Raw genomic sequence first — 23647 nt, 5'->3', positions numbered from 1 at the left:
GAAAGCCATTTCCATCAACTGTATTGATGCTGACACTGGAATGGTAGTATGTCTAACAAGGAGGAGGGAGTTGGGTGTTTTTTTTTTGTTTTCTTGTCTTTTTCTCTCTCTCTTTTTTTTATTTTTTTTATTTTTTTTTTTGTGAATAAGCCCAGGTTTATGTTTTACAAAACTTAGATATGTATTTTCCAAATTAGGGAAAAAAAAAGTTTCTCCTTTTTTCTTTTTTTTTTTTTCTAATTCAATATTTGAGGCAACATCAAGGATTACAGTGCTTATAACATGTTTTATTCAATTCACATAGAAAAGCATGCAGTATTAATGTAAAATGGTACAGTATTAATGTAAGATGTTCAGTGCACATTAGGTAAACAAATCATTAGCATACAAACCCATTTTTATGGTCTATACAGGCATACTAAACACATTTAGAATAACAATGATTTTTGGGAACTAAATTAAAAATTGTGCTTAAGTTCAAAAAGAGACAAGATATAATTGCAGTGTTTAAAGCGATACTTTCTAACTGAAGTGCTGTGACCCTGAAAAGAAAGGGCCTGCTACGTTACACCCACTTAAAACAAGAGTTTCAGTACAGTACAGTGAAACAGTCTATGAAACAGTCTAAGCAGGAACATTTCCTCTGGGAGGCAAGTTTTATGGCAAAACTGACATTAATTTATAGCCATTTCAGGAATCCATAGGATATATGGCCAGTAGCTGCCTTACATGCACAAAATGTAATCTTTAGGAATGGGAAATGTAACCTTTGAAACTAATTCTTACATAAATGACTAATTTGACAAGACCACTTAGAACTGTCAGGGAGCCATTAGCTGTGCTCACAATTGGAAGAGCATGTAATCTGAAAACTTAAAGAGCATCAAAAACTCCCAAGCCCCCAGGTAAATAAAATGCCCAGTCAAAGAAAAGAATCTGGAATGGTTCTTCCTTGGGAAAAAGCTTGCAATGGGCAGGTGAATGTTCAGTTTTTTCATAGTCAAAAACAACAGGATCAGATTGCATGGAGGTCATAAACAATTAAGTTCACCTGTAAATATTAAACATTTGCAGGTTTACAACTTTGAGTCACGTTTGATTCCAAGCAGAATCAATTTTTGGTGGTTTTTGATGGACTAGCACTGGAAAGGCTGTTTTGAATTTTCCTCTTGGTTGACTGACTGACACTTTTATTTTTTCTTTCAGTGGTAAAGGAAGACACCCAAGGAGGATTAATCTGACTTTGCAGATCAGATGACATCTTTAAAAAACATGAACCAAACTTCTGTTCCTCAAACAACCTTTGTGAGTTACTGAACAGTACATTTGGAGAAAAGTCCCTCTGAAATAAAGAGTTTGGAGGTTTGGCATCATTAGCCACTACATTTTGGCCTGTAAACAGTGGAAAGTGGTCATTCATATCTACGTCAGATGGGGAGAGGTTGGAAAACATAGCAGTTTTCCAGCCCGTTCTGTCAGCTACCAGATCTCTCGTCTCTGGACACTTCATACTCTGCTCCTCATTCATCTCTTCCAGATTCTTCTCAGTTCCATTCAGAAGTTTAGCACACTCTGTTGACTTTAAAGAACCATCATGATCAGAGGACTTGAAATTATAGCATGGACTCTTGCTGTTGTCTGACTCAGACATCATTGAGTCCAATTCAGAAATTTTATCGAGGTAGGCAGCATCCATAGAGGCCTCGCTGGAGGTTCTTGTGCGGTTCATTTCGGAAGAGCAGAGAGTATGCAACCTCTTAGGTAAGCAAGAACTTATTTTATCACTGGACTTTGCTGTTGTCTCATCTGACTCACCAGCTACTGAATTTTGCTCCGATCCATCAAAATCTAAGTTCTCAGCAAAATTTGTTGGGCAGGTGCCCCAAACCCCTGATTTTCCTGTAGTAAAACAGTTTAGCTTCTTTTTGCTATTACAGCTGCTTGTGCTGTGCTCGGAAGAATCTTTGCTGCAATCATCAGAAGTGTCATGAAACTCTTCAAATTTCAGTTTTCTCAGGAATGTCGATGGTTTTCTCACATTTTCTTTTCCATCAGGAGTGTTCAATCGAAGGCGACTGAGAGACAGAAAAGGAGTGCATGGTGGTGGAAGATCATAAAGTTCTTCATCTTTGTATGGAGTACATTCCTCAATTTTATTCCACTGGTCTTCTAAGCAGGCATCCATATTTGTACTATTTTCATCTAGGAGAACCCTGTGACATCCTGGAAACAGTTCTTTCTTTGGGGCACACTGGGTATTTGAGCTATTCAAGCCATCTTGACTAGAAGAGCTTATGGAAGTTCTGCCACTTGTCAGCTGCTCCAGACTGTCAGTACTTTGACTGGTATTCAAAGCTTTTTTCTCCTCAGCTTGGGTTTTCAGACATGTTGTATCTTGACTGCTCTTACCCTCTTCAGCACCTGTGGAAAGCACTCTCTCACTAACAGCACTCACTGTCTGGCTTCCTTTGCCTGCCTTTTTCAGCTGTAAAAGCTGACACTCTATTTCTTCTATGTATTTATCACTTCTTTCCAGTGCCTTTTTCAGACGGTTCATTTCACGTTCACTTTGTTCCACTTTGGAGTGAAGTGCAGCTACTGTAAACCTACCAAACCTGCAATAAGTAAAAGAGAAATAAAACGTTAAGCTGGAAAAGGACATTCTTATGAAGGTTTGCAAGCTCATTTCAAGACAGAATGAAGCTATTAAACACTCTGTTAATTTGAAAACAAAAGTCAGAACTTCTCTCTGCTAGTTATGAAAAAAAAATACTAAAATCACTAATAACATACAGGTGGAGGTGATACATGAAAAGACAAAATTGAAGTATTAGTGGTAGCAAGGCAATAACAAGCAGATTACCCTTCCAGGGGCTGGTTCTATCAATTCAACTCAAATATGCATGAAGAATTATCCCCTAAAACAATGGCAAAGATTTATGATAACATTTGAACAGTGGTCCACATCTTGAAATATTTACATTCAATCATTTTCCTAGAGTACAGCAGTGTTTTACAATACATTTCTTTCACAATGTCACCTTGTCAAAAACAAAATGCTGATATGAAATGCCGAAATTGCATTAGTCCTCTGAGGTGGTTTAAATACTTATATAGACCATTTCAATTATGTTCCCGTTAGATATACAGCTTTTCCTCACCCATCCTGTGGATGGTATATCCACTTTGAGTTACTTGTTTTTATGAGCTTTACAAAAAGAACAATCTGATTTCTATCTTGACTCCAATACAAAAACCTGCTGCTTGTGGTTTGTGAAAGTTGTGTGTTCGTGGCGTTTCCAGCTTGAGCACATTTTCAACTGCCAAGATATGGACTCACCTTCCCCTTATCCTCCACCAGCTTTCAAGACTGACCTTCCCCAGAGGGCAAGTGAAGGTTTCAGTTATATGCCCTGACTAATACTAACCTGTCACTGACAGGTGAGCACCAGGGAATTTCCTGCTCCATCCAAGGCTTTCAATTTACAGAAAGAAAAAACAATTAAAGTTCTGATATCATTAGAAAGGAGGGAAGGACCTGCAGCCACCCTACAATTCTGACAAATAAGGTTTTACATCACAAATAAAGGACAATTCTGTATGTGGGCTGACACTGAATTTCCATTTTCCATCTTGCAGCTCCATGTTACAGCACAGGTTTATATTTACTGTTTCAGCACAAACACTGCCTGAAATGTCTACATTTTTCTTTGTCTGCCTGTTCCTCCCTCAGAGTCACACTGAATTTACATTCCTTTTCCCCCATTCCATCAGCTCACCTCTTCACAAAGTGCTCCCACTGCAACCCTTGGATCAGTGAAATCTGAAGGTGGTGTATCTGCAGCCTGCAACTATGCTGGCAAAACAGCCATGGATCCATGCATGCATGCATTTGCAGCAAACAATCAAAGCATATTCTGCTTGTTCAAGTCATGAGCCTGAAGTAGCAGGAAGCTGCTGTATACTCACAACTGCAAGACAATTAACTGGACAGCTGGGGAAAGCAATAAGGGCTACCATAAGCCCAAAAAAACCTGGGCAGGAGTGACCAGATCTACTGATGTATTTCTGTTCAACTGCTTCTGCATATCTAAAGAACTCCAAAGACTTTGGTGTAGATGGTTCAGTGATGGATAAGATTTACACAACAATATAAGTCCCTTCTGTCACAGCTTGCAGACCACTTTTTAAATCAGATCAGCCTAAGCTTCACACAGTTTTGGTGTGTGCCACTCCCTTCCTTGTAGACAAGAAATGGACATGTAGAAGTTTTGTATTTAGTAAGATTTCTTTTTTTTCCCCAAAAGAAGCTAGCTGGACTGCAACTCGATGGATGCAAGGACCCCTTCACCTCCACAGTACCTCTACCCATAAAAAAAGAAGACAGACCATTTTTCATTTGCTTACTCTCTGGAAAACAAGTTTTTCCAACTGCTTATAGCAGTTGGTCCATTTCTAGCTGCACAGAAGAGGGAAGCAGGAAAAAAGGCACAGGACACTTTCTCCCCATGAAACCAGGTAAAAGCAGAATCGCAGCATACAAGAATGTTTCCATTATATTTTTAGGGGAAGGGAGTTACATGAAATATGAATCCTTATATATGACATATTTTGACTTATTTTCTCCTTCAGTTAAAGGAACACAGATTTTGGTTTCAATACAGGAGTCACTGTAGCACAGGAGTACCCAAGCAAGAGCTTTCTCACTTCCTAAGGTGGTGCAAAAGTATTTATTTTGCCTTTCTCTAACAGACTTATTCACACAGTCGTACAGAAACAAACCCCACATTCCTTAATAAAATACAGAAAGATGATGCAAAAATACAATTTAGCTGAATAGCCAAGTGAGAGAAAGGGAAGAATGCTTCTGTAAAACAAGCAAGATTTTCTGGAGCCTCCTGTAACAGACATGCTGACATAAAAATTAAAACATGTTTACATTTATATGCATACCTGGTAATTCCTTTTTAATGGAAGAATGGTGTAATATGTTTATTTAATGCAAATAGCATTAGTGACAGCCTGAGATTTGCTTATGAGGAAGCACTGTATTCTCAAGTGTAACTTTTATAACAAGTGTCCTCAGGTTAAAAAAATACAGTATGTTGTTCAAAGGCAAATAGCATCACTAATATGTTAATTGTTGCAGAGGGATGTGCTTGGGAATTTTGGTTTTCAGAAATGTAACATATGACAAGCTGCCTACAAAGTTACTTCTGCAGTTACGCATTAGAACAGCAGTTGCTTTCTGTTCCTGCTTTAAGACTTGAATACATTTATTTCCCATTTTCAAGGACATAGATTTTTTTAAGACAGCCAATTACTCCAGGTGCTTTAGTGATTGACCTAGCAAGTCAAAAGAGAGTCTGAAAACATTAATATTTTGGTTAAAGAAACCAGAACCCTCCCCATCTCCCCAAACCAAACCGCTCATAAGAGATTTTTTCTTTTCTTTCCCTCAGATGTACAGTGAGCCCTGCTATAGCCAAAAAATTACTGTCTTATGATAATAACAGACTGCAATACAAGTGCTTGAAAATAAATCTAAGTTTCACCTGACAATCTAGATAAATTGTATTCCATGAAGTATTTGAATTATTTTACATTTGGTAACAAGGTGATGAATTCTTCAGTAGAAGTTAAGCTATTCAGTAAATGTGGTAAATACCACATTTATATATATATCACATATACCAAAAGGAAAGCCATATCCCCCCACATGGACAGACTTTTAAGTGTTAGAGTCTTGTTCTCTAGTTGTATCACTGAAACTGTGACTTTGGATCTCACTGCATTTCAAGTACATCCTTTGTATAGAAAACTGCAAGCCCTGAAAAACAAATCATCACTCATAAAGTGAAGAGGAACACATTTCAGGTGGGATTTGGATCCTTCAACACAGACATCTAACATCATTTTACATCACCTGGACATTTTACATTCACTCAAACATACAGAGTGATATCTGGCCCCCAGATATCACTCTGGAAGGATGAAGTTATGTATCACAGCTACGAGCCCCAGGAATGTGTAGTGGATATGTTATAGTGTCTGAAGTGACACTGGATGTCTAGATGAACATTTCAAGCTCATATTTCAGGACCTTTCCTCAGTCAGAGTTCCATTTCTTGTCCTAGCGAGATTCTAATTTGACACCAATCAGAAAGCTGCAGTCATCTCTCACCTACAGTGAGCAAGAAGAACTAAAATTGCTGGAGTCACCCTCCTTTGCATTATTTCACAACTGCTCCCTCAGTTATGTTTGAGTACTCCTATCCTGCTTTTATCTGTGATACAGTTACTTTTCTTCACAGTAGGTACTATGGGACTATGTTTTGGATATATGATGGAGACAACGCTGGTAACACAGATATGTTTTAGTTTCTTCTGTGCAGTTCTTAAACAGGGTCAAGGCATCTTCTGCCTCTCAACTCACCAGTGAAGAGGCTGGGGATGCACAAGAAGTTGGGGAGGGACACAACTGGGGCAGCTGATCCCAGCACACCAAAGGGATATTCCAGACCATTAACTCATTATGCTCAGAATAAAAAGCTGGGAAAGGAAGAAGTAAAGGTGGGATATTCTGAGTGACCATGTTTGTTTCCTGAAGTCACTGTTAGGCACAGATTTGCTTTCCTGGACACCTGTCTGTCTGTGGGAAGGGATGAATGAATTCCTTGGTTTGCTTTGCTTGTGCACAACTTTTCTTTCCCTACTTAACTGTCTTTATCTCAATACATGTGTTTTTTCACTTTTGCTTCTCCACTTCTCTACCCCAGGAGGGGAGTGAATGAGAGGCTGTGTGGGGCTTAGCTGCTGCCTGGGGTTAAACCACAACAGCATCTGAAGACTGACGAAGTCCATTTAGAAATTCTTTTTTTTTTTCAGTTTCTTCCTTCTCTTCTTATCTAACAGTTGTGCAAATTCAGCTTTAGGGTTTTATTTTACACATCAGTGACCACTAACTGCAGCATGTCTGTCTGGTTGAGCCCTTTAGTCAGTTTAAAACCACACAACCTCATACAAACTCTTCTCTTTCTGGATAGCAAGCAGCTGCAAGAAACAGTTTTCTTGTATAACCACTCCCCAAAGACTGCATCTGCAGGGGTGCTATGGAAATTGACTCTCCAATTCTAATCACCTGATGGCCCAGGCCAAGAACCACCCTGCAGTTCAGGATGCATGAACATGATCCATCCTCCAAAGGAAACGAAGAGTGAAAAGCGGAAAATGACAAGGTACACTAATGGGCTTATTACAATTTGAGATAAGGGCAATGCCAGAGTGTACAACCAAATCCAGTCCCATCATTCAGATACACATTTTCCCCTGGATTCTGCAGACAGATGGGAAGAAAAGCAGGAAATTCAAGAACAAACCAGCTGAAAGACTTACTGGTTTCTAAAGCTCCTCAGTGATATCATATACCAGCTGTACCAGTTCTGCAATTCCCCTCTATATCACCTGTGAAAGGTGGTCTACAGAAACATCTTGGCAACATCCCAGGTTTTATACAACTGTCTTAGAAGTGTGTCATATTTGCATAGACATCAGAAATAAAAAAAAAAAAAGTTACTGCCAGATGAGAGCCTATTCCTAGCAAGCAAAAAAACCCTCAAAACCCACTAAAAGTCAAGACATACTGTCCACTGGGAACAGACAAGTCAGGTACACTCTTTGAAGTCAGTTCCCACTTTCATGTAGGGAATTGGCTGAATTTAGACAAAGATGCAAAGCCTCTCCAAGCATTTTAACATCTATCAGTGAATCATCACTGGTTTTCCATGCAAGAAAGGCAGATTATCACCAGGGACAGCAAACAGCAAAAGCTAGAAAGAATTACTTCAGAACTAATAAAAAAACAACCTCTACTGGAAAACCCACAAAACCAGAGTGTGATCTGACCATCCTTATCCATCTGCCTAAGGTTTAGATCTTTATGCCTGAAGTGGGCACTTTCTCAGGGTTTAATGACTCAAGAACTCAGAGTTCATTTGAAAGCTATTATATGTTACTTTCCTCTACTTTACTTTTAAGGCCACACTGCAGCTAGTATTTGAAAATTATTTCCTCTGAACCAGCAAACTTGCAGAGAGGTGAGACCGTAGCCCAGTTTTCTAGCAGGGAAGACAGCAAATGCTCTTACCCTGTGCACCCTGGGCACAGGTTTGTAGGTCCAGTGAAACGCAAATTGAATTTAACAGTCTGGTATGTGCAGATATTTGAGTTAGGTAAAAATTGAATGTTATAAAGAATGACCTAGAAAGTCAACAGGTTTAGATTTCAGTGTACCTGAAGTCACAAATCTCGACAAGATAAACAGTAAAACTGAAGAGGAGCTGCTCTTCCTTTCCCTAAACTGCAATAATAAAATAACTCGCAACCAGAGAAAAGAGATAATGCAACAATTTTATGCATGTTACAGATAGTTTTTCAGACTGGGACTTTAACTGGCAGAAGGAATTAAATATTTAGGGAAAAGACTCCTAGGAAGCCTAGAAGTCTGGTTCACACTGATTTGAATCAAACCATTCATAAAATACACTATACCCTGGAGTAGATGGACTTGCTAGTTATTTTCCTTCAGGTAAAAGGCAAACATCCCTTTGCCAAAAATGCTTTTAGATCCACTATGCCCTGCCAATACACCTAATGGTTTTCTACTTGAAGTAGAGATGGAAGCAATAGGGCTTTATTATCCTGTAAAACTGAAATTTTAGAAGTTTTTTTGTTCTGTATTGGGAAAGTGGAAATCACTGAAAATTCATCAAGAGAAAAGGTAAAGAAAGAACAAACAACAACCACAAATCAGTCTGATTTGCCTGAGAAATGGAAGACTAATGCAGGTCTTCGGTAAGAATCAGAGCAAGAAACTTACTCTCATCTGCCTTTCAGACCTGTGTCCCAACTATATGATGGTATAGTATTCTGGTGAAGGTCCAGTCTCAAAAATGTTTTGAGGAAAAAAATAAAAAGCTAATAAATAAATCAGCACCATGAGTTTAAAAAATGTATAAAAATTCCTGATATGGCTGAAATATCGATTTTATTGACATACATGACATTTTTCAGCAGGTTTTAATGGATAAGAACAAAGAAAAAACAATCCAAGCCTATGATAAAAGGAAAGTTTTTATTGACCACTGAAGAAGGCTAATTATACTTTTCCCTGTGATGTAAGAGGTAGAGTCTGTATTACAAAGAGATTATTCACCTGCCATTAGTGTTCCTTCTTCTGTAAAGCAAAGTCCACTAAAACAATTTATGTTGTGCTATTTAGCTCCAATGTCATCATGCACAAAATGAACTACACTTGGGATACAGGGACTGAATACTGGCAAAACCTTTACAAAATACTTTGAAACCAGTTTTATTTAGTTACTTTAGTTATTTGTTTAAACATGAATCCATACCTGAGAATCTGAAGCTAAGGAACATATGAAAAATGAAACAACAGTGGTGGCACTAAAATACAAAAATCCAATTCAGTAGCTATTTTAAATTATGTTAAAGACCTATTCAGAAACTTTTCCCAAAATTACCTTCTGAAAACTTCTGAATAAAGCACACAGGAACAACTATACCGTCAAATCCATGTACTTGTATGGAAACTTAATTCTAGTGACATTGTTGGGCTCTGATACTTATGCCTTCAATTCTGATTTTATAGGCAAAAAACCCATTAATTGCAAGCCCTATTCAAAGTGTGAAGCCTAGCTGAAAGACCCTTTAAATATTATCAGAGTTGGCCATCAGAGCTGAAAGAATATTTAAAAAATGTCTTGATGTTAGGTTTGATCTGGACATTGATCAGACTAATGACCACAAGCATGAAAGTTAATTTAAAAATTCTGCTTAACAACATTAAGATAGGAGAGACTTCTCACCATCTGAAGGATGTACGTGGGATTTGAAAGAATGGAGTTGGATATGCATCAAAACATCAACCTGAAGAAAGCCAATGAGTGGTTTAATTCCCACACTTTGAAAGGGAACATTAAAAGCACAAATGCAAAATGAGGTAGGAAGGTAACATTTTAAATACCAATTTGGCAGAACTGGTACTGGCCATTGTGCTAGCAGTGTCAGGTAAAAGGAAACAACTAAAAAGGTATTGCAAGATATTGATGTAAGATGTTGTAGAAGACAGAAGACAGTTTTTCTGCTCTAGTTTGTGCTACCAAGACTTCATTTGTAGTCTAGTACCAGTTCTACACATTATGACTTCAGAAAACCACAGACACTGCAGATTCTTGAGTGCAGAGTAAAACCAAATAAACACAACTTTACTTGTTCTCTCAAGTTGTAAGTATCTAGAAGACCTGGACAAATTCAGTCTTTAAGATGTGACAAGGAATGAATGGGTATAGGCTGGATGAATCAAAATTGCTAAATTTAATGTGCTGAAGGTTTTCTTTCAGGACAAGTTTTTCCTTGCATGTACTTAAATTCTTGTATCACATCACTGAGCTCAAAGGAAAGGCAAGACTCAATAGAGCAGAATCATGGTACAGAAATACAAACTCCTGAAGTATTTGAACTGTTCCTAGCCTAGTTTAAACCTGATTCAATTAATGTCCTAAATCCAAACCATCAATTGGCACCAAATGCCAAACTATCACAATCCCATGCACAGCTCCAGAGTTAGCATGGGCCAAAGATAACTCCCAATAGACAGGCAGGATGTGATATTTGTTCAGGAGACTAAAAAAATAATAATAAAAAAATAATAGCAGAGACACAGGCCAACCAATCTAGTGGCCATCTGGATTCCAAGACAGACCCTGACAATGCAATTTGTAATAACATTTGGCTATATCTGGGCTTCTAAAGCAGAAAGTGTCAGGCTATTGTTTTAGATAACCATGGCAAAGCGTGCACAAGCTAGAAGAAAGGGAAATTGTCTCCACTGGGGAGTTTACCTGGTATCAGAAAAGTAAAACCAGTTGAGATTATCTGGTCTCTTCCAGCATTTATTTAGTTATGTCTATTTACTTTTTAAGTTTGCCAGCCTTGCCAACTCACTCCTGAGTCTCAGGGGAAAAGATATTCCATGCCATAAAAGCCATTGCCAAGGCCTTAAACAGGGCTATGTCTTACAAGGGGTCTTCAGGGCAGAATGTGCTTTCATGTATCCACAGCACAATGATCATGCATCTTCTTTCCTGTTGTCTCTAATGACAAGCAGTCTGGCAAGTAAACTCTTCTACTGGGATGAATTTTATCTTTCAGCAGGTGTGCTGCCAGACCTAGAACAAAATCCAGAAAGCTTTCTTCTCATATTACACAGGTGCCTCCTAATTCCCTTCCTCAAAAGCTCTGTATAAACCTTTGGCCAATATTGCTATTAGCTTTTGAAAATCTAAACAAATGAGAGAAGAAAGGTAGAAAACCAGTGAAAGAAAGGAAAAGAACTTTAAAAATATAAATATATTGCTGCACAAAGTACTCCCAAGAAGAGGCACCTTAAAACACAGCTCTAATGAGTAAAACAATGTTTTTGGTTTTTGAGGGTATTGTCATTGGTGTTTTAACTGTTTAAAATAGAGTATTAAACACAGATGTCAGTTCTGGGAATGGTGGTCCCATGCTGCAGAAGCTCAATTCTACATATGTTGCCCATACACAAAACTATCAGGAGCCTTCCTTGAACAAGGAGCCCAAGCCCACAAAATAAACCTTGAAGGCAGCAAAAGGAAGAACAAAACAAACACAAACAACTAAAACATCTGCACTTAGTAAGAGACCTTCTACTTTGACCACGTACCAGATTCAGAAATGTCCCTATAACAACTGCACAATTCCACTAATGAATCCAATACTTCAATACTGGCCACGTAACAAAAGGAACAGCACTTGTAGTCAAGTCATATTCCTTCACTGTGGACTTGCAGCAATTTTCTAAGTCACATTTCTCACCCACTTGCTGCTATTTTATAAGTTTTGTTTTTCACCTAAGTCCATGAGGATAAAAATTCTCAAGTCTACCTGGAGACACCTACGCAACACCATGTACACCACCACAGTTTTAGGTTAAACAGGCTTACAACAGTTAAACAGTCTATAAATAAAAGATAGTAGCTTTTAAAATATTCACATACTTTTGGGGTGATCTACTATCAACTTCAGCTTTTAGTCGCAAATTCTCTCTTAAAAGGCTATTGTTCTCCATGCTCAGTTTCTTATTTGCCTAAGGAAAAGAAAAGGAAAAAAATAAGTATACAGTGAAACAGAAATGACTTCTAATATTTATAGGACAAGCTGTTTCTCCTTTTTAAAGAGACAGAACTAGAAATGTACAGGCAGGAAATAGCCTTCAGACAGGGACACCACTTAAAAATCACCATGGGAAATGGTTTGCAAAACTGAATAGCGAACAGACATTTTTTATTTATATTCCCAAAATACATTGCAAGTGTCCTATCTAGGGAAATAAACACAGCTATGTTAGTTAGCACAGAAAATCATTAAGGAGATGTACTAATGGCAATTCCATGTTTTTTTTTTTCCACATGACTAAATACGTTAAGTACATTAACATTACAATGTGCAGGTATCAGCAAAACTAATGTTGAACAGCTTCCCCCATTCCAAATTAAAGCAAGATTACTTTGTGGGTTTTTGGCTTGTTTTTAAAGCATAGTTGTCCCATGGATGTAAATCCTTTACGACAAGCTATTTGCAGTCTTTCCTCACTTTCTTCCAGGACATTATGATTAAGATTCCTGATTCACAACACTTCTTACTCCTTGAATTGAGGTCAATTCCTTCCTCCCAGTTCAGTGGACACCCTTGTTAACAAGACACTTCATATGAAGAGAAGTTTTCCTGCCACCATATTTCAGAACAATGAATGCTACTATCCTAACAAGCAGAATATACACTTTGCACTTCCTAGAGTCTGCTCAATCTCCCTATGCTAAAAACAGCACCACAAGTCCAGGACTTGTAATTCATCGCCTCAATTAGATAACGCTTCTGCTGCATAATAAAAGTATGATCTAGAGCTAGATCTGAAGAAAGAGCTATGCAGCTGGGCTCAGAAGTGAAACATACTTTTTCAGAAGCATCAAACAGTGCAAGAAGAGAGGCAGAGAACTTTAAATGCTCATACAAATAACCCTAGCAACCTTTCAAGGTAAGGGGGAGAATAAATGGAGCAAAAAAATATAAACGAACATCTCCCCCCATCCCCAACACCACAATACTCCTAAGGACAGAAAGAATAACTGAGACTTGTGGCAAAGAAGAGAAGGGTGAGCCCAAGGCTGAGTGTCAACTACTCGGTATTTAAAAAATAAAAGCAAAAAAAGCTATCCTGAAAGCAATGAATGAGAGTTCAGGGGTGCTCACTTCCAAAGCATCTTCAAGCCATTTGACAACCTGGCCAAGCCCATTCTCTCTTTCCAAAAACACAGCTCTCCCAGCTACATAATCAAGTAAAAATTTTCATTACTTGTGTAGCACTGATAGGCAAGGCATCCACCTGAAACACAGCAAGGCTGAACCTCTCTGTTGTCCTCCTTCCTGAGAGTGCTCTACTCTCCAAGCCAGTAATCTGCAAGGGACCCCCACTTGCAGCACAATGTCTACATTAATGAGTTCATGTAACTGCATTTTTAAGTAGGGTACTTAGCCTAGGTTTTCTCTATGGAGTTTGTTTCACCACTCCCATAGCTTTTATGACTCCACTCAAAGTAATAATGCCTACTTTGGGCATTCCTGTATTTGTTCTAGAACATCAAATGATAAAGGTGGTTGCTATCTCCTGATTCAGTCTGGTTTTGAAAAAGGAAGTTATGACAACCACATTTGTTGAGGGATCTTATTTAACTGGGAAGTGCTGTCTGGTTGGAACTCTTGGGTCAGGTACTTTCAGAGATGAGAAGGTTTCTGGTTCCAGATATTGTGTGGATGGGAAAGAGGTCTTACTGTTCAGAATGAGGATGGGCAGTGCATGCTGACAAATGAGACAAGGTCTGCCAGAGCCAACTGACCTTAGGTACATATGGAACTGAGCAGCTGTTGAACAGTGAACAGATGGGGGAAAAAAGTGTTGGACTCAAAGATCTTAAAGGTCTTTTCCAACCTAAATTATTCTATGACAACAGTTGAAGAATTCTTCCCTAAGACCTATCTAAGCCTCTATTTTTTTCTAATTTCACCAAATTCAGAGATTTTATACGCTTAAACCTCTTTTCTTGGCTAAATTTATACTGAAAAACACCCAAGCAAACCGTTTCTTCAGTTCCTGTTACAGTGTACAGTTACGTAGAGAAAAGGTTAAAAATCTTAAGTCATCAAAAAAGAAAGGAAAAAAAAAGAAAAAAAAAGAGGCAGTACGGTTTAACATCATGAAAAAAAAAACCCCAACAAAAATATAGTCAGATAAGAACTTCTCAATGTGAATCCTCTTTTGCCATCTACAAGGGAATCTGAAGTTTCTGGGGTCCTAGAAGTGTCCCATTAACAAAATGCCAGAACAGTACAATGGGCGCCTCCAAGTTTATAGCACAGAAAACGTGTGAGCTAAAAACTTTTAAAAGAAGTCCTAAATGCACCACACTTCAGTTTTGCAGGAAGTAACCCAATATTGTTAATAGAAGAAATCAAGACAGTATTTTGAATAAATACAAGTCCATTTTTTTCACCTTGATTTCAAATTAATCTGAAATTTCTTCTTCAATGTTTAAGGTGATCTTGTGCCTGCAGCTATATTTTGCAAGACTCTTTTATTTAGATGCATTTTCAAATGTCTATCTCCTTTATCCTTGCTTCTGCAGTATCATATTTACTTCTATGTTACATCAAGATATATATAAAAATGTATAAAAAGGCCACAGGTTTCCAGTAAAGGATATTCTGGTCATAAAATGCTGAAGCTTGTCTATTTTCAGTCAAAGGGTCAAGTTACTCTGTCTCAGCAAATTGCACCAAAAATATCGGTTAGCAGGGAGGGCAATAGTGCAAAATCTGCCTCAGCCAACTGTACTGTGTTTGCCCACTGAATGTTGCAAAATAGATATATTATATAGATTATTGCAAGCCTGAAAAATCTGGTCATCAATACTGTCGACAAGTGCTACTATAATGCAATTACTCAGTCACAGAGTGACAAAGGAGTTGAAGAAGACTCATATACAGGACTCACTAGAACAAGCAATAACATCTGACACTTGCAAGGGCTATATGGAAATACTATGATACACCTACAGTCACTGGAATTCAATTTTTTTCCTCCTTCTTCTAGATCTATGAAGTACCAGAAGGTCATGGTAGCTCTTACCCCCATTTAACTAACACAAAACAGTTAAACTACAAAATGGCCAAAGAAATGTGTTTGTTACATTTATTACCTCCCTTAGCTTTTCTGCATTATCCATCAGTTTTTCGCACATATCATTGGCAGTTTTCAGCTTTTTGCTCCACTCCTCTGGGGCTTCTGGGCCACTGGTACTTGCTTCATTTGCTGACTGGCTAGTTTCCTCATTTTGGCAAGACAAAGCTGATGCTGCAGGGTCCAGAAGAGATTTCAGCTGTATCTGTAAACTGAGGTTTTTACCTCTCAGATCTTCTACTTCTTTTTGCAGGGACTCTATTTCATCCTGAAAGAGTCAGAAATTCAGAGGAATTAAAATAATTTGTGAAATTAATTTGTGAAATTAATTAAATAATACTGGCAAGTTCCCACAGCACTTTAGAAACATGGGTTCTGGCAAGCCCAGATGCATGCCTTCATTTACACATATATCTAAGTATGCTTATGTACTGTGCTTTAGGCAGGATTTTAATCAACCTGCACACTCAAGCACACTGAAGGTTTTAGTACAGGGAATCCCTTGACGACATAAAGGACCCTGAACAAACTGTCGGGCAGACCAAAAGCTTCAAAGCATTCAGCAACATGAATCTATTATTAGGGCACTCTGTGCAAGGATTTCCTGTATCAAGAGTGTTCTTAAGGTCATCCTCTGCTGACTCATTTGTTATTATTTAAGAGTGTTTCTCTCGTATCATTCTGAAATGTCACATGTTAGGATGCTGAAAGTTGCCAAATTCAAAATGGACAGAACACTGCCCAGAAAAGGCTGCTCCAGCTACACCAAAAAGGCAACATCTTAGGGAAGACTCCCAAAATGCAAACAACAAAGCTCTTAGCTGTATCAGCCTGAAGCCACAGGGAAGCAAAAACCTTCCAAAACCTGTTGTTAAAGGCATAAAAGAAATAATTTATCTTGAAAACATGTCTTCAGCACTGTTTACCAATTCAAGTGTATGAGTTGTTCATGGCCACACTACTTAAGGAGGCCATGTACAGCAATTACATAAATCCAAGGCATATTTTCACAAATAATCATGCCCACCCCTGCCCTCAGCATGGAAACAACCATTTTGAACTAAACGGTTTTTAAAAAGAAATTTATCCTATGGCTAGCTGTATGAATTTCGAGTTGATTCAACAGAAGAGCAGGCAGCATCTTTTTCCTGACTCCTCTTAGAGAGACTGAAAGAACCTGAGCTATGGGCAAGCTTGTCATAAAAGACAGCTCTTACTTCCCCGTGTTAAGGATACAGAGAGAGTCCATTTCCTTTCTCTCATTCTCCTCCCCACGACAGGTTTCCTTCAAAAGCATGTGATGTCTTCACACTGCTGCTATTGAGGAAACAACAGCTGAAAAAACAAACTAAGGACATTCCTTATTAACATATTTTCATCTTCTTCCCAAGAGAATATTTTTCCAGCAGGAGATTGAAGTGTTCAGCTTTACTTTCAAACATTTATTCACTTTCAGAAAACAATAAAACAATAATGCTAAAAATTAATCTATGCCAGAAGGTTACAGTGGGCAATATTCTTTAAAAAGGAATTTAGTCTCTCTGAGCAACAGGAAGAAACATTTCAGAAAATATGTTTGTATTGAAGACAAAACAAAAAGCTTCCTACACCTAATATGCATAAAGAAAATGTTCCCATACCACCTGGGGGTGGAATTCCCAGAAAACTAAAGAATTTGCTGTATTTGGCTACCTGTCATTTCGAAACACTATTACCGTGACTTCAGTGGGATCACTTCAAGCACCAGCAAAAGCTCTCTTGTAACCTCAGTCAAAAGGTGGCATTTTAATGTGACTTTGTTTCATGTAGATACACTATACACCTTTACTCAAATTAAAAACAGCAGGATTCAAAGCAAAAGGGCCATTTGTATGTCATAATTTAACAGCTGCAGTTCATCTGGAAAGTCACAACATTCCCCCTGTCCTTACCTCATATTCTTTGTGGAGCAATTCAAGCCTTGTTTTACGTAGGTGTTTTCTGACTGCTGGACTAAATATAGGATCACTTTCACTTGCTCCTCCTAAAGCAACAATAGGATGAAAGAAGCACTGATATTGTTTCCTTTTCAGTCAATTCAATACCTTATATCATTTTTCATATTATCAACTACAAATGCAGCTAATATTGGACCAATTGGCTACCATGGAAAATTTAAAGTCCTCTCACTTTCAAAATAGGTTCAACTTGAGATTATTCAGATAAATTTTTCTCTTAGAATGAAATAGCATCAATGATATTTTACATGAAATAAAGACTGCAGTATTTCCTAGCTCTGGGGAAGTAAAGATCCTCATGCAGTTGCTGCAGCTTTGTCTTATTTCTGTGCTTAGAGTAATTTCCTTTTAAAAAGAGAAAAAAAAAGAAAATAAAAAAAAAGGAGGAAGTGATGAACAAAAATAAACAAATAAACAACCAGTAAAAAATACCACATACTCATTCAAGATTCTGGATTGAAGTACACTATTTCTCAGCTCATGCTGGTCTCTTAGGTGAACAGGTTGCAATGCATAGGTGAGAATACATTTTTAATACATTTTTTGCAGTTAAAGGCACATCCAAACAAGATTTAAAAACAATCATTAGAGTCATTGGGTACTGATTCTGCTTGGATAATCTCACCATTAATATACACAATGTCTTTGGAACTTTCCAGTAACATCCCTAATAGCTACAAGGTTAAAGATTTAGTTAATTCTTCCTTAGATGCTGGTAAAAACACACAGAAGAAAAGGTATCCAAGCATCTCTGGACTCAAAGCAATCTCCTCCAGCAGTAAATACCAGAAAGCTATTTCAAAGCCTAAACTTGTCCTTACCTATAATTTCCTTGCAGGGATTTTCAGGCGTGATGGGAATCCTGCAAGCTGGGCACTGATTATTGTTCTTCAGCCACACTTCAATACAAATGGAACAGAAAACATGGTTGTTCACACAGATAACTGGTTGACGGACCTTTTAGCATTAAAGAGGAAATAAAAAGAAAAAAAAAAACAACAGACTCTATGAATACCTTAAAACTCCTTCAAATAACAAAATACAAAAATATACAACTCCATCTCTCAGTGCAATTCTGGCCTTGCAGGAAAATGACACTGCTGTTTCTAAGGGAAACAGCTAGGAGCAACCTCCTACTCACAATACCACATTTCCTCCTTATTGAAGGCACCAAAGCTATAACAGTTTCTGCAGAACTAAGGTACTTGTTTCCAAGAGCTCATTAATAACCAGAGCAGCAGCACCTTTCCTTTACCCCACAACTTCCAAGAACTACAGCCAGCCACTCCAGTGAAATGCATTCACCTCCCAAGGTAGAACACAACCAAAGTAAGTGCGTTTTCAAAAGTGAAGCACGGAGGGATCTCTACTGGCACCATCCAACACTTTGCTGTGGAAGAGGTATCACTGGAACATAAAGTGTTACAGATTAACTTTAGCCTGCGGATAATCAGCTTCATGGAAATCAGCTTTTAAAAGGATCAGGGCCAAAACCACAGAGCTGAAATGTGAACCAGCAATCACTAATTCAAGTCTCCTGCTAGATATGCATTGCTACTAAATAAGTCATTACCCAAGAATGGGGCAGCTAACTGAAGGATTAAATATTCCAATCAGACACAGACTCTTTCAAGCTTTCCCTCCCCTTCCAAAACGGCAGGGTAAACAAACTTTTAGAAAATATTAATGACAATGCACTATTCTCTCTTGTCATTTAACTATAAATCGTGTTTGAAAGTAAATCTGCATAGAGGCACCAAATATAATGAAGAAAAATACTTTATGCCTTATTGCAGCTTGCTACAGCTTACTGTAATGCATACTCTCCAATCTCTTACTTGTTAACATTAGTATTTGTGTTAGGGATCTTCAAATACTTATTTGCTTTTCCTCCACTCCTGTCTTTTTCCAAGAAATGTATTTTTAGACACAGAAGTGTCACAATATATATTAAATTCTATTGTACTGCACTTAAAACCCAAGTTCAAGAGAATCTTCATCTTTAAATGAAGTTCCTCATAACCTCCAAGATATTCCTCTTTCATTCTATCAGTAAACTAGTCAAACTGAAAAGGAAAAATTAAATGTTGACAGGGAGAAGCAAGCACCTGGAAAGGACCACTTGGGCCAACAGATCAGATGCGTCCTGTAGCAATCGTATCCATATGATCAGCACTGCACGAGCTAAAATCCAAGTGTTTTACCACTGAAATATTTATGGATATGAATTAAGGCATAGATCTGTCACCTTCTTTGCCAATTCACTCTCTATGTATTACCTTACAGGATTCATAATATTTTTAAGACCTCAAATATGACAGTCCTGGGAGTCAAACAAATTATCTATACATAAACAGAAACTCAAGTTACTGAAGGTATGAACAGAGAGACAATGAACTTTCACCTCTAATCAAGGAGGCTTTTTTGTGATTATTGCAAGCATTAGCACACCAATGCTTTGGAAACATTTAAATATTAAAATTTCCATTATTTCTAATTTCAAAAATCTTGTTACTTATTGCTTTCTTTTACAAGAAGAAGAGCTTTCTCATCTGCAGCTAGCAGGGAAAAAGAAAAAAAGACTTTTTCTCTAGTCATACTTCTTTCTTACTCTGAAGCAGCCTGAAAATAGTTATATGGATGGTGATGATACGATACAGAACAGAATAACATAAAATAATCCAAACAGGAAAAGATGTTTCATGAGTGCAAGGTTTCCCTCTGGGGAGAAAGAGACCCTCAGCTACCCCAAACCTGACATAGAAGCACACTTCTTGTATATGAATGATTACTCTGTATCTCTAACAAAATAGTAAGTCACATTTATTACTCTCCAGGGTACAGTGCTCCTGATTTACACACCTTTACGAGTTTCATTTCAGGGCTGGGGTTTTATACTTTAGTTGGCTCAGGATCCACACAAAGCAACGCACACCAGAACAGCAAAAGTCGCTATTGAAATGTCACATAATGGCTGGTGGTGCCACTGCCCTTCCCACCAACTGTGACAAGCCCAGAGGGTGCAGGATCAGGACATATCTATTACTAAAAAAGCACTTTACTTGAATTACAGCACAGTTCTAGTTCATTCATTGACCATTATGTCTAGAAAGACTATGGTTTATTTCAGAAAGCTTGATCAGCTAGGTGATTTTGAGCAATTTCCTAATTTTTCCCCTCTAACATCATGCCGTTCCTATGCAAATCAAGATCCAATCCTGTACACATCAACTTCACTTTGAAGGCACTTCTGGGCCGTCAAGCAGCACTAACAGAGGAGCAGGCACATGGAAAATCAGACACACACCAGTGAACCAATCCCTAGACATCCTACACATTTCAGCCAACACAAAACTGTGTCTCCAGTCCAAGCAACCTGTCTACACCAAAACCAACAAGAGAGACCTTCAGACATCCTGGGACAAGTAAACCTAACAGTCCAAAGCAGATGACTTCTGATCTGGTGTCTAATTAAAAAGTACGTATGTATGGTAAAAAAAAAGTATGTATGTATGGTAAAAGACAGCCCAGACTGTATCAAAAGAATATTCAGGTAACAAACATGAAATTGATCCAAGTAATTCACTCTTATTTTAAATGGTTATTTGCACATATTGCCAATATACTTTCTAACATTGTTCACATTAACAAAATGGGCTAACATGTCCCTGCTGCCCAAGGTCTCTGCTTTAAAAACAATGAATGGCCAAATAATTGAAAGCATTTCTCTGCACTATCTCCTTTTTTATCCTCTTGCCATTATGCACAATTAACCATTTCTATCTTGCAGTCAGACCTTTGCAAATTTTGCAGGGATAGCAAGATACACATTCTGGGTTTAGGGTGGGCCTTCTACTTGATTTGAAGTCTATGCTACAAACTGTGGAAGTACCAGATTATGTCAACCCTCCATGACACTCTGTGCTCCTCCCTAAAAGGTGGTAAAAACTGAGAAGACTTTTTCTTTAATTCAGGCTAAACAAATTCCTTCCTCCAACCATAAACTTGAGAAGAAGAGTTTTTCTGGTTAAGTTTTCAATGGAGTTCCAAGCTAGAGACAAAGATGTGTATTAAAAAGAAAAGGCAGCCACAGCTGTCAGCTTTGCCAAAATTTGAACAGATTTACATGTCAAAAAATGAAAGCATTCAAATATCTTTATTACATGTATCACCAATAGATTCACTTATATAATGCTAATGCGCTATCTCAGTGCAAGAGAGCAAGAAAGAGTATGGAAGTCTTTTCCAGTACAAATTCAGGAACATCTAGAAAGGAAATGAAACTACAAAATAGTGGCTTGGAATAACCCAGTGGCTTTATATCAAGACATGAATGAGTACCTAACCAAACTGTTAAGTGCTTAGATCAGAAACTAACTAGGAATGGACACAAATAGGAAATATCAGTTTGATTTCACTCTCCTCTTGTCATTCTTTCCACTGTTTGCAGAGTGGAGGGTATCCACGCTGCATTACATACAGAGTACACTTGGGTTCTCCTCCATTTTCACTAGACAGATAAACAGAAGAAAAAAAAAAAAGTAATAGGACAAGAGCCAGGAAGTCTTACTCAGCTTCCACAAAAATAGACAAGAAATGAGTAAACACGGTTGCTAAAAGTAATCCACTGTCAGAATTATGAGACTTCAGAAAAGGCAGATGTCTGACTACTTTCACTAGACGTGAAATTACTTTCATACTTTCAGATGTCACACCTACTTCACATATCAAATGTGCCTGCTCTTTTGTTATAACCCAACAGAGGTCTGGGAGTAAAGGCCAGGTGAGGCAGAAATAAACAGACACTAAATGCCAGAGTACCAACATAAAAGGCTATTTCTCCTCTTGTAATTATTATTGTGCTTTAAGAAAAGAAAGCGAATAAAAAAAGAAAAAAGAAGAAGAAATGAGTAGTAGAAGGAATGAGCAAAGAATTTGAGAAGCAATTAGTGACAGCTATGAAATTAGCTCTGGGGCTTTTAGAGAAGAACAGACTAGCAAGAGCCCTCCGCTTCCCGAGGGAGAAGAAAAAGGAACTGAGAAAGGGTCAGAGAGAGGAAACGGAAACTTTTTCTCCAGACTGCTGCAGTTTTGCTCAGTACTTTTAAAATATACTTGGTTACACACTCCCCTCTTTGTTTCACTTGTCCTCCGCGACACAGCACCGAGCTCCCTGAGCATTTTAGAACGGAATACCGTACTGGTACCGGGAGAAAACCCCCAAACCTCAACACCTGCGCCTCGGGAGCTGCATAGGCGCGTTTCAGCCACCTGGGACCCCCTGGTCCATCCCACACCTCCCGGAACGCTCCCGCCAGGACATCGCACGCTTCACAACATTCCCAAAGGTGCCAGCGAGGCTCGGCCACTGCCGGGAACGGCCCACACCTCAATTTCCTTCCCCGCACGGAGCCTTAAAAGACACAACCCCGGTGGGGGTCGGAGCGTCGAGCCGCGGCGGGGCCCCTGAGCTGCCGCCACCGGCCGGACCTCCCCGCTCCCCGCAGCCCCCCCGGCCCGCGGGGGCCGGGCAGCGGCGGCGCCGTTACCTTGCCCAGGCAGATGTGGCAGGTGATGGGCAGCGTGAGGGACAGCGTGACGCTGGGGCCGTGCTGCGCCATGGCGGGCCCCGAGCGGCGCGGCCCGGCGCCAGCAGCACGGAAGTCCCGCGGGCGGCCCCGGCCCCGCCAGCCCCGCTACGGCAGCCGGCGAGGCCAAGCCGCCGCCCGGCGGAGGGGAGCGCTCCGCGCTCTGGCAGCGCTCCCCTGGAGGGCGGGCGGGAGCCGCTGCCCCTCACGGCTCTGCTCTGCTGCTGCTGCCCCCCGAGGAGCTAGCCCGGGAGTTCATGGAGGTCTCAGCCTACGCACGGCATTTCTGGGGGGAAGCACAGCGCCGTGGGGAGCGCAGGCACGGTGCCTGTGCAGGAGGAGGCCGACGCGGTAGCGAGGGTGGTCTGCTTTCCCCGATAAACCTATGCTGTGCTCAGGTTTCTTCATGCTGAATTAAATAAACGGCTGTTTTAATTCTGTTAATTGCTCCGAATCACAGGATCATAGAATTATGCAGTTACAGAATTACAGGATCATAGAATGGCTCGGGATAAGAAGGGACCTTAAAGATGGTCTTGGTCCAACCCCTGTGCCATGGGCAGGGGCACCTTTCGCTAGACCAGGTTGCTCAGAGCTCCATCCAGCCTGGCCTTGAACAGAGATGTGGCATCCACAACTCTGGACAACCCGTTCCAGTGCCTCACCACTCGATATCTAATCTAAATCTACTCTCTTTCAATTTGAATCTGTTCCTCCTTTTCCTG

General features: G+C 39.3%; 1 protein-coding gene across 1 annotated transcript; it reads right to left on the bottom strand.

The window, feature by feature from the left end:
- Nucleotides 1-266: 266 nt before the first annotated feature.
- OBI1 (ORC ubiquitin ligase 1) lies at nt 267-23046 on the bottom strand. The gene is made up of 6 exons (XM_058827250.1): nt 22884-23046; nt 18156-18291; nt 17269-17360; nt 15357-15605; nt 12102-12190; nt 267-2615 (listed from the first exon to the last, which is right to left on the bottom strand). Exons 1-6 carry the CDS (start codon nt 22953-22955, stop codon nt 1112-1114), a joined length of 2142 nt encoding a protein of 713 aa, XP_058683233.1. The 5' UTR covers nt 22956-23046; the 3' UTR covers nt 267-1111.
- Nucleotides 23047-23647: the final 601 nt, after the last annotated feature.

This window comes from Poecile atricapillus, chromosome 1, assembly GCF_030490865.1.
Source record: "Poecile atricapillus isolate bPoeAtr1 chromosome 1, bPoeAtr1.hap1, whole genome shotgun sequence".
In the NCBI taxonomy this organism is placed as follows: domain Eukaryota; kingdom Metazoa; phylum Chordata; class Aves; order Passeriformes; family Paridae; genus Poecile; species Poecile atricapillus.
This window is presented reverse-complemented; position numbering and strand designations above follow the sequence as displayed.

Bases quoted from the DNA above. Each gene is read 5' to 3' on its own strand.
- OBI1 (XM_058827250.1), bottom strand. From the start codon at position 22,955: ATGGCGCAGCACGGCCCCAGCGTCACGCTGTCCCTCACGCTGCCCATC. The intron at 18,292-22,883 runs GTAACGGCGCCG...TAATGCTAAAAG, and splicing joins GCCACATCTGCCTGGGCAAG to GTCCGTCAACCAGTTATCTG. The intron at 2,616-12,101 runs GTATGTGAATAT...TACTTATTGCAG, and splicing joins GATAGTAGATCACCCCAAAA to GTTTGGTAGGTTTACAGTAG.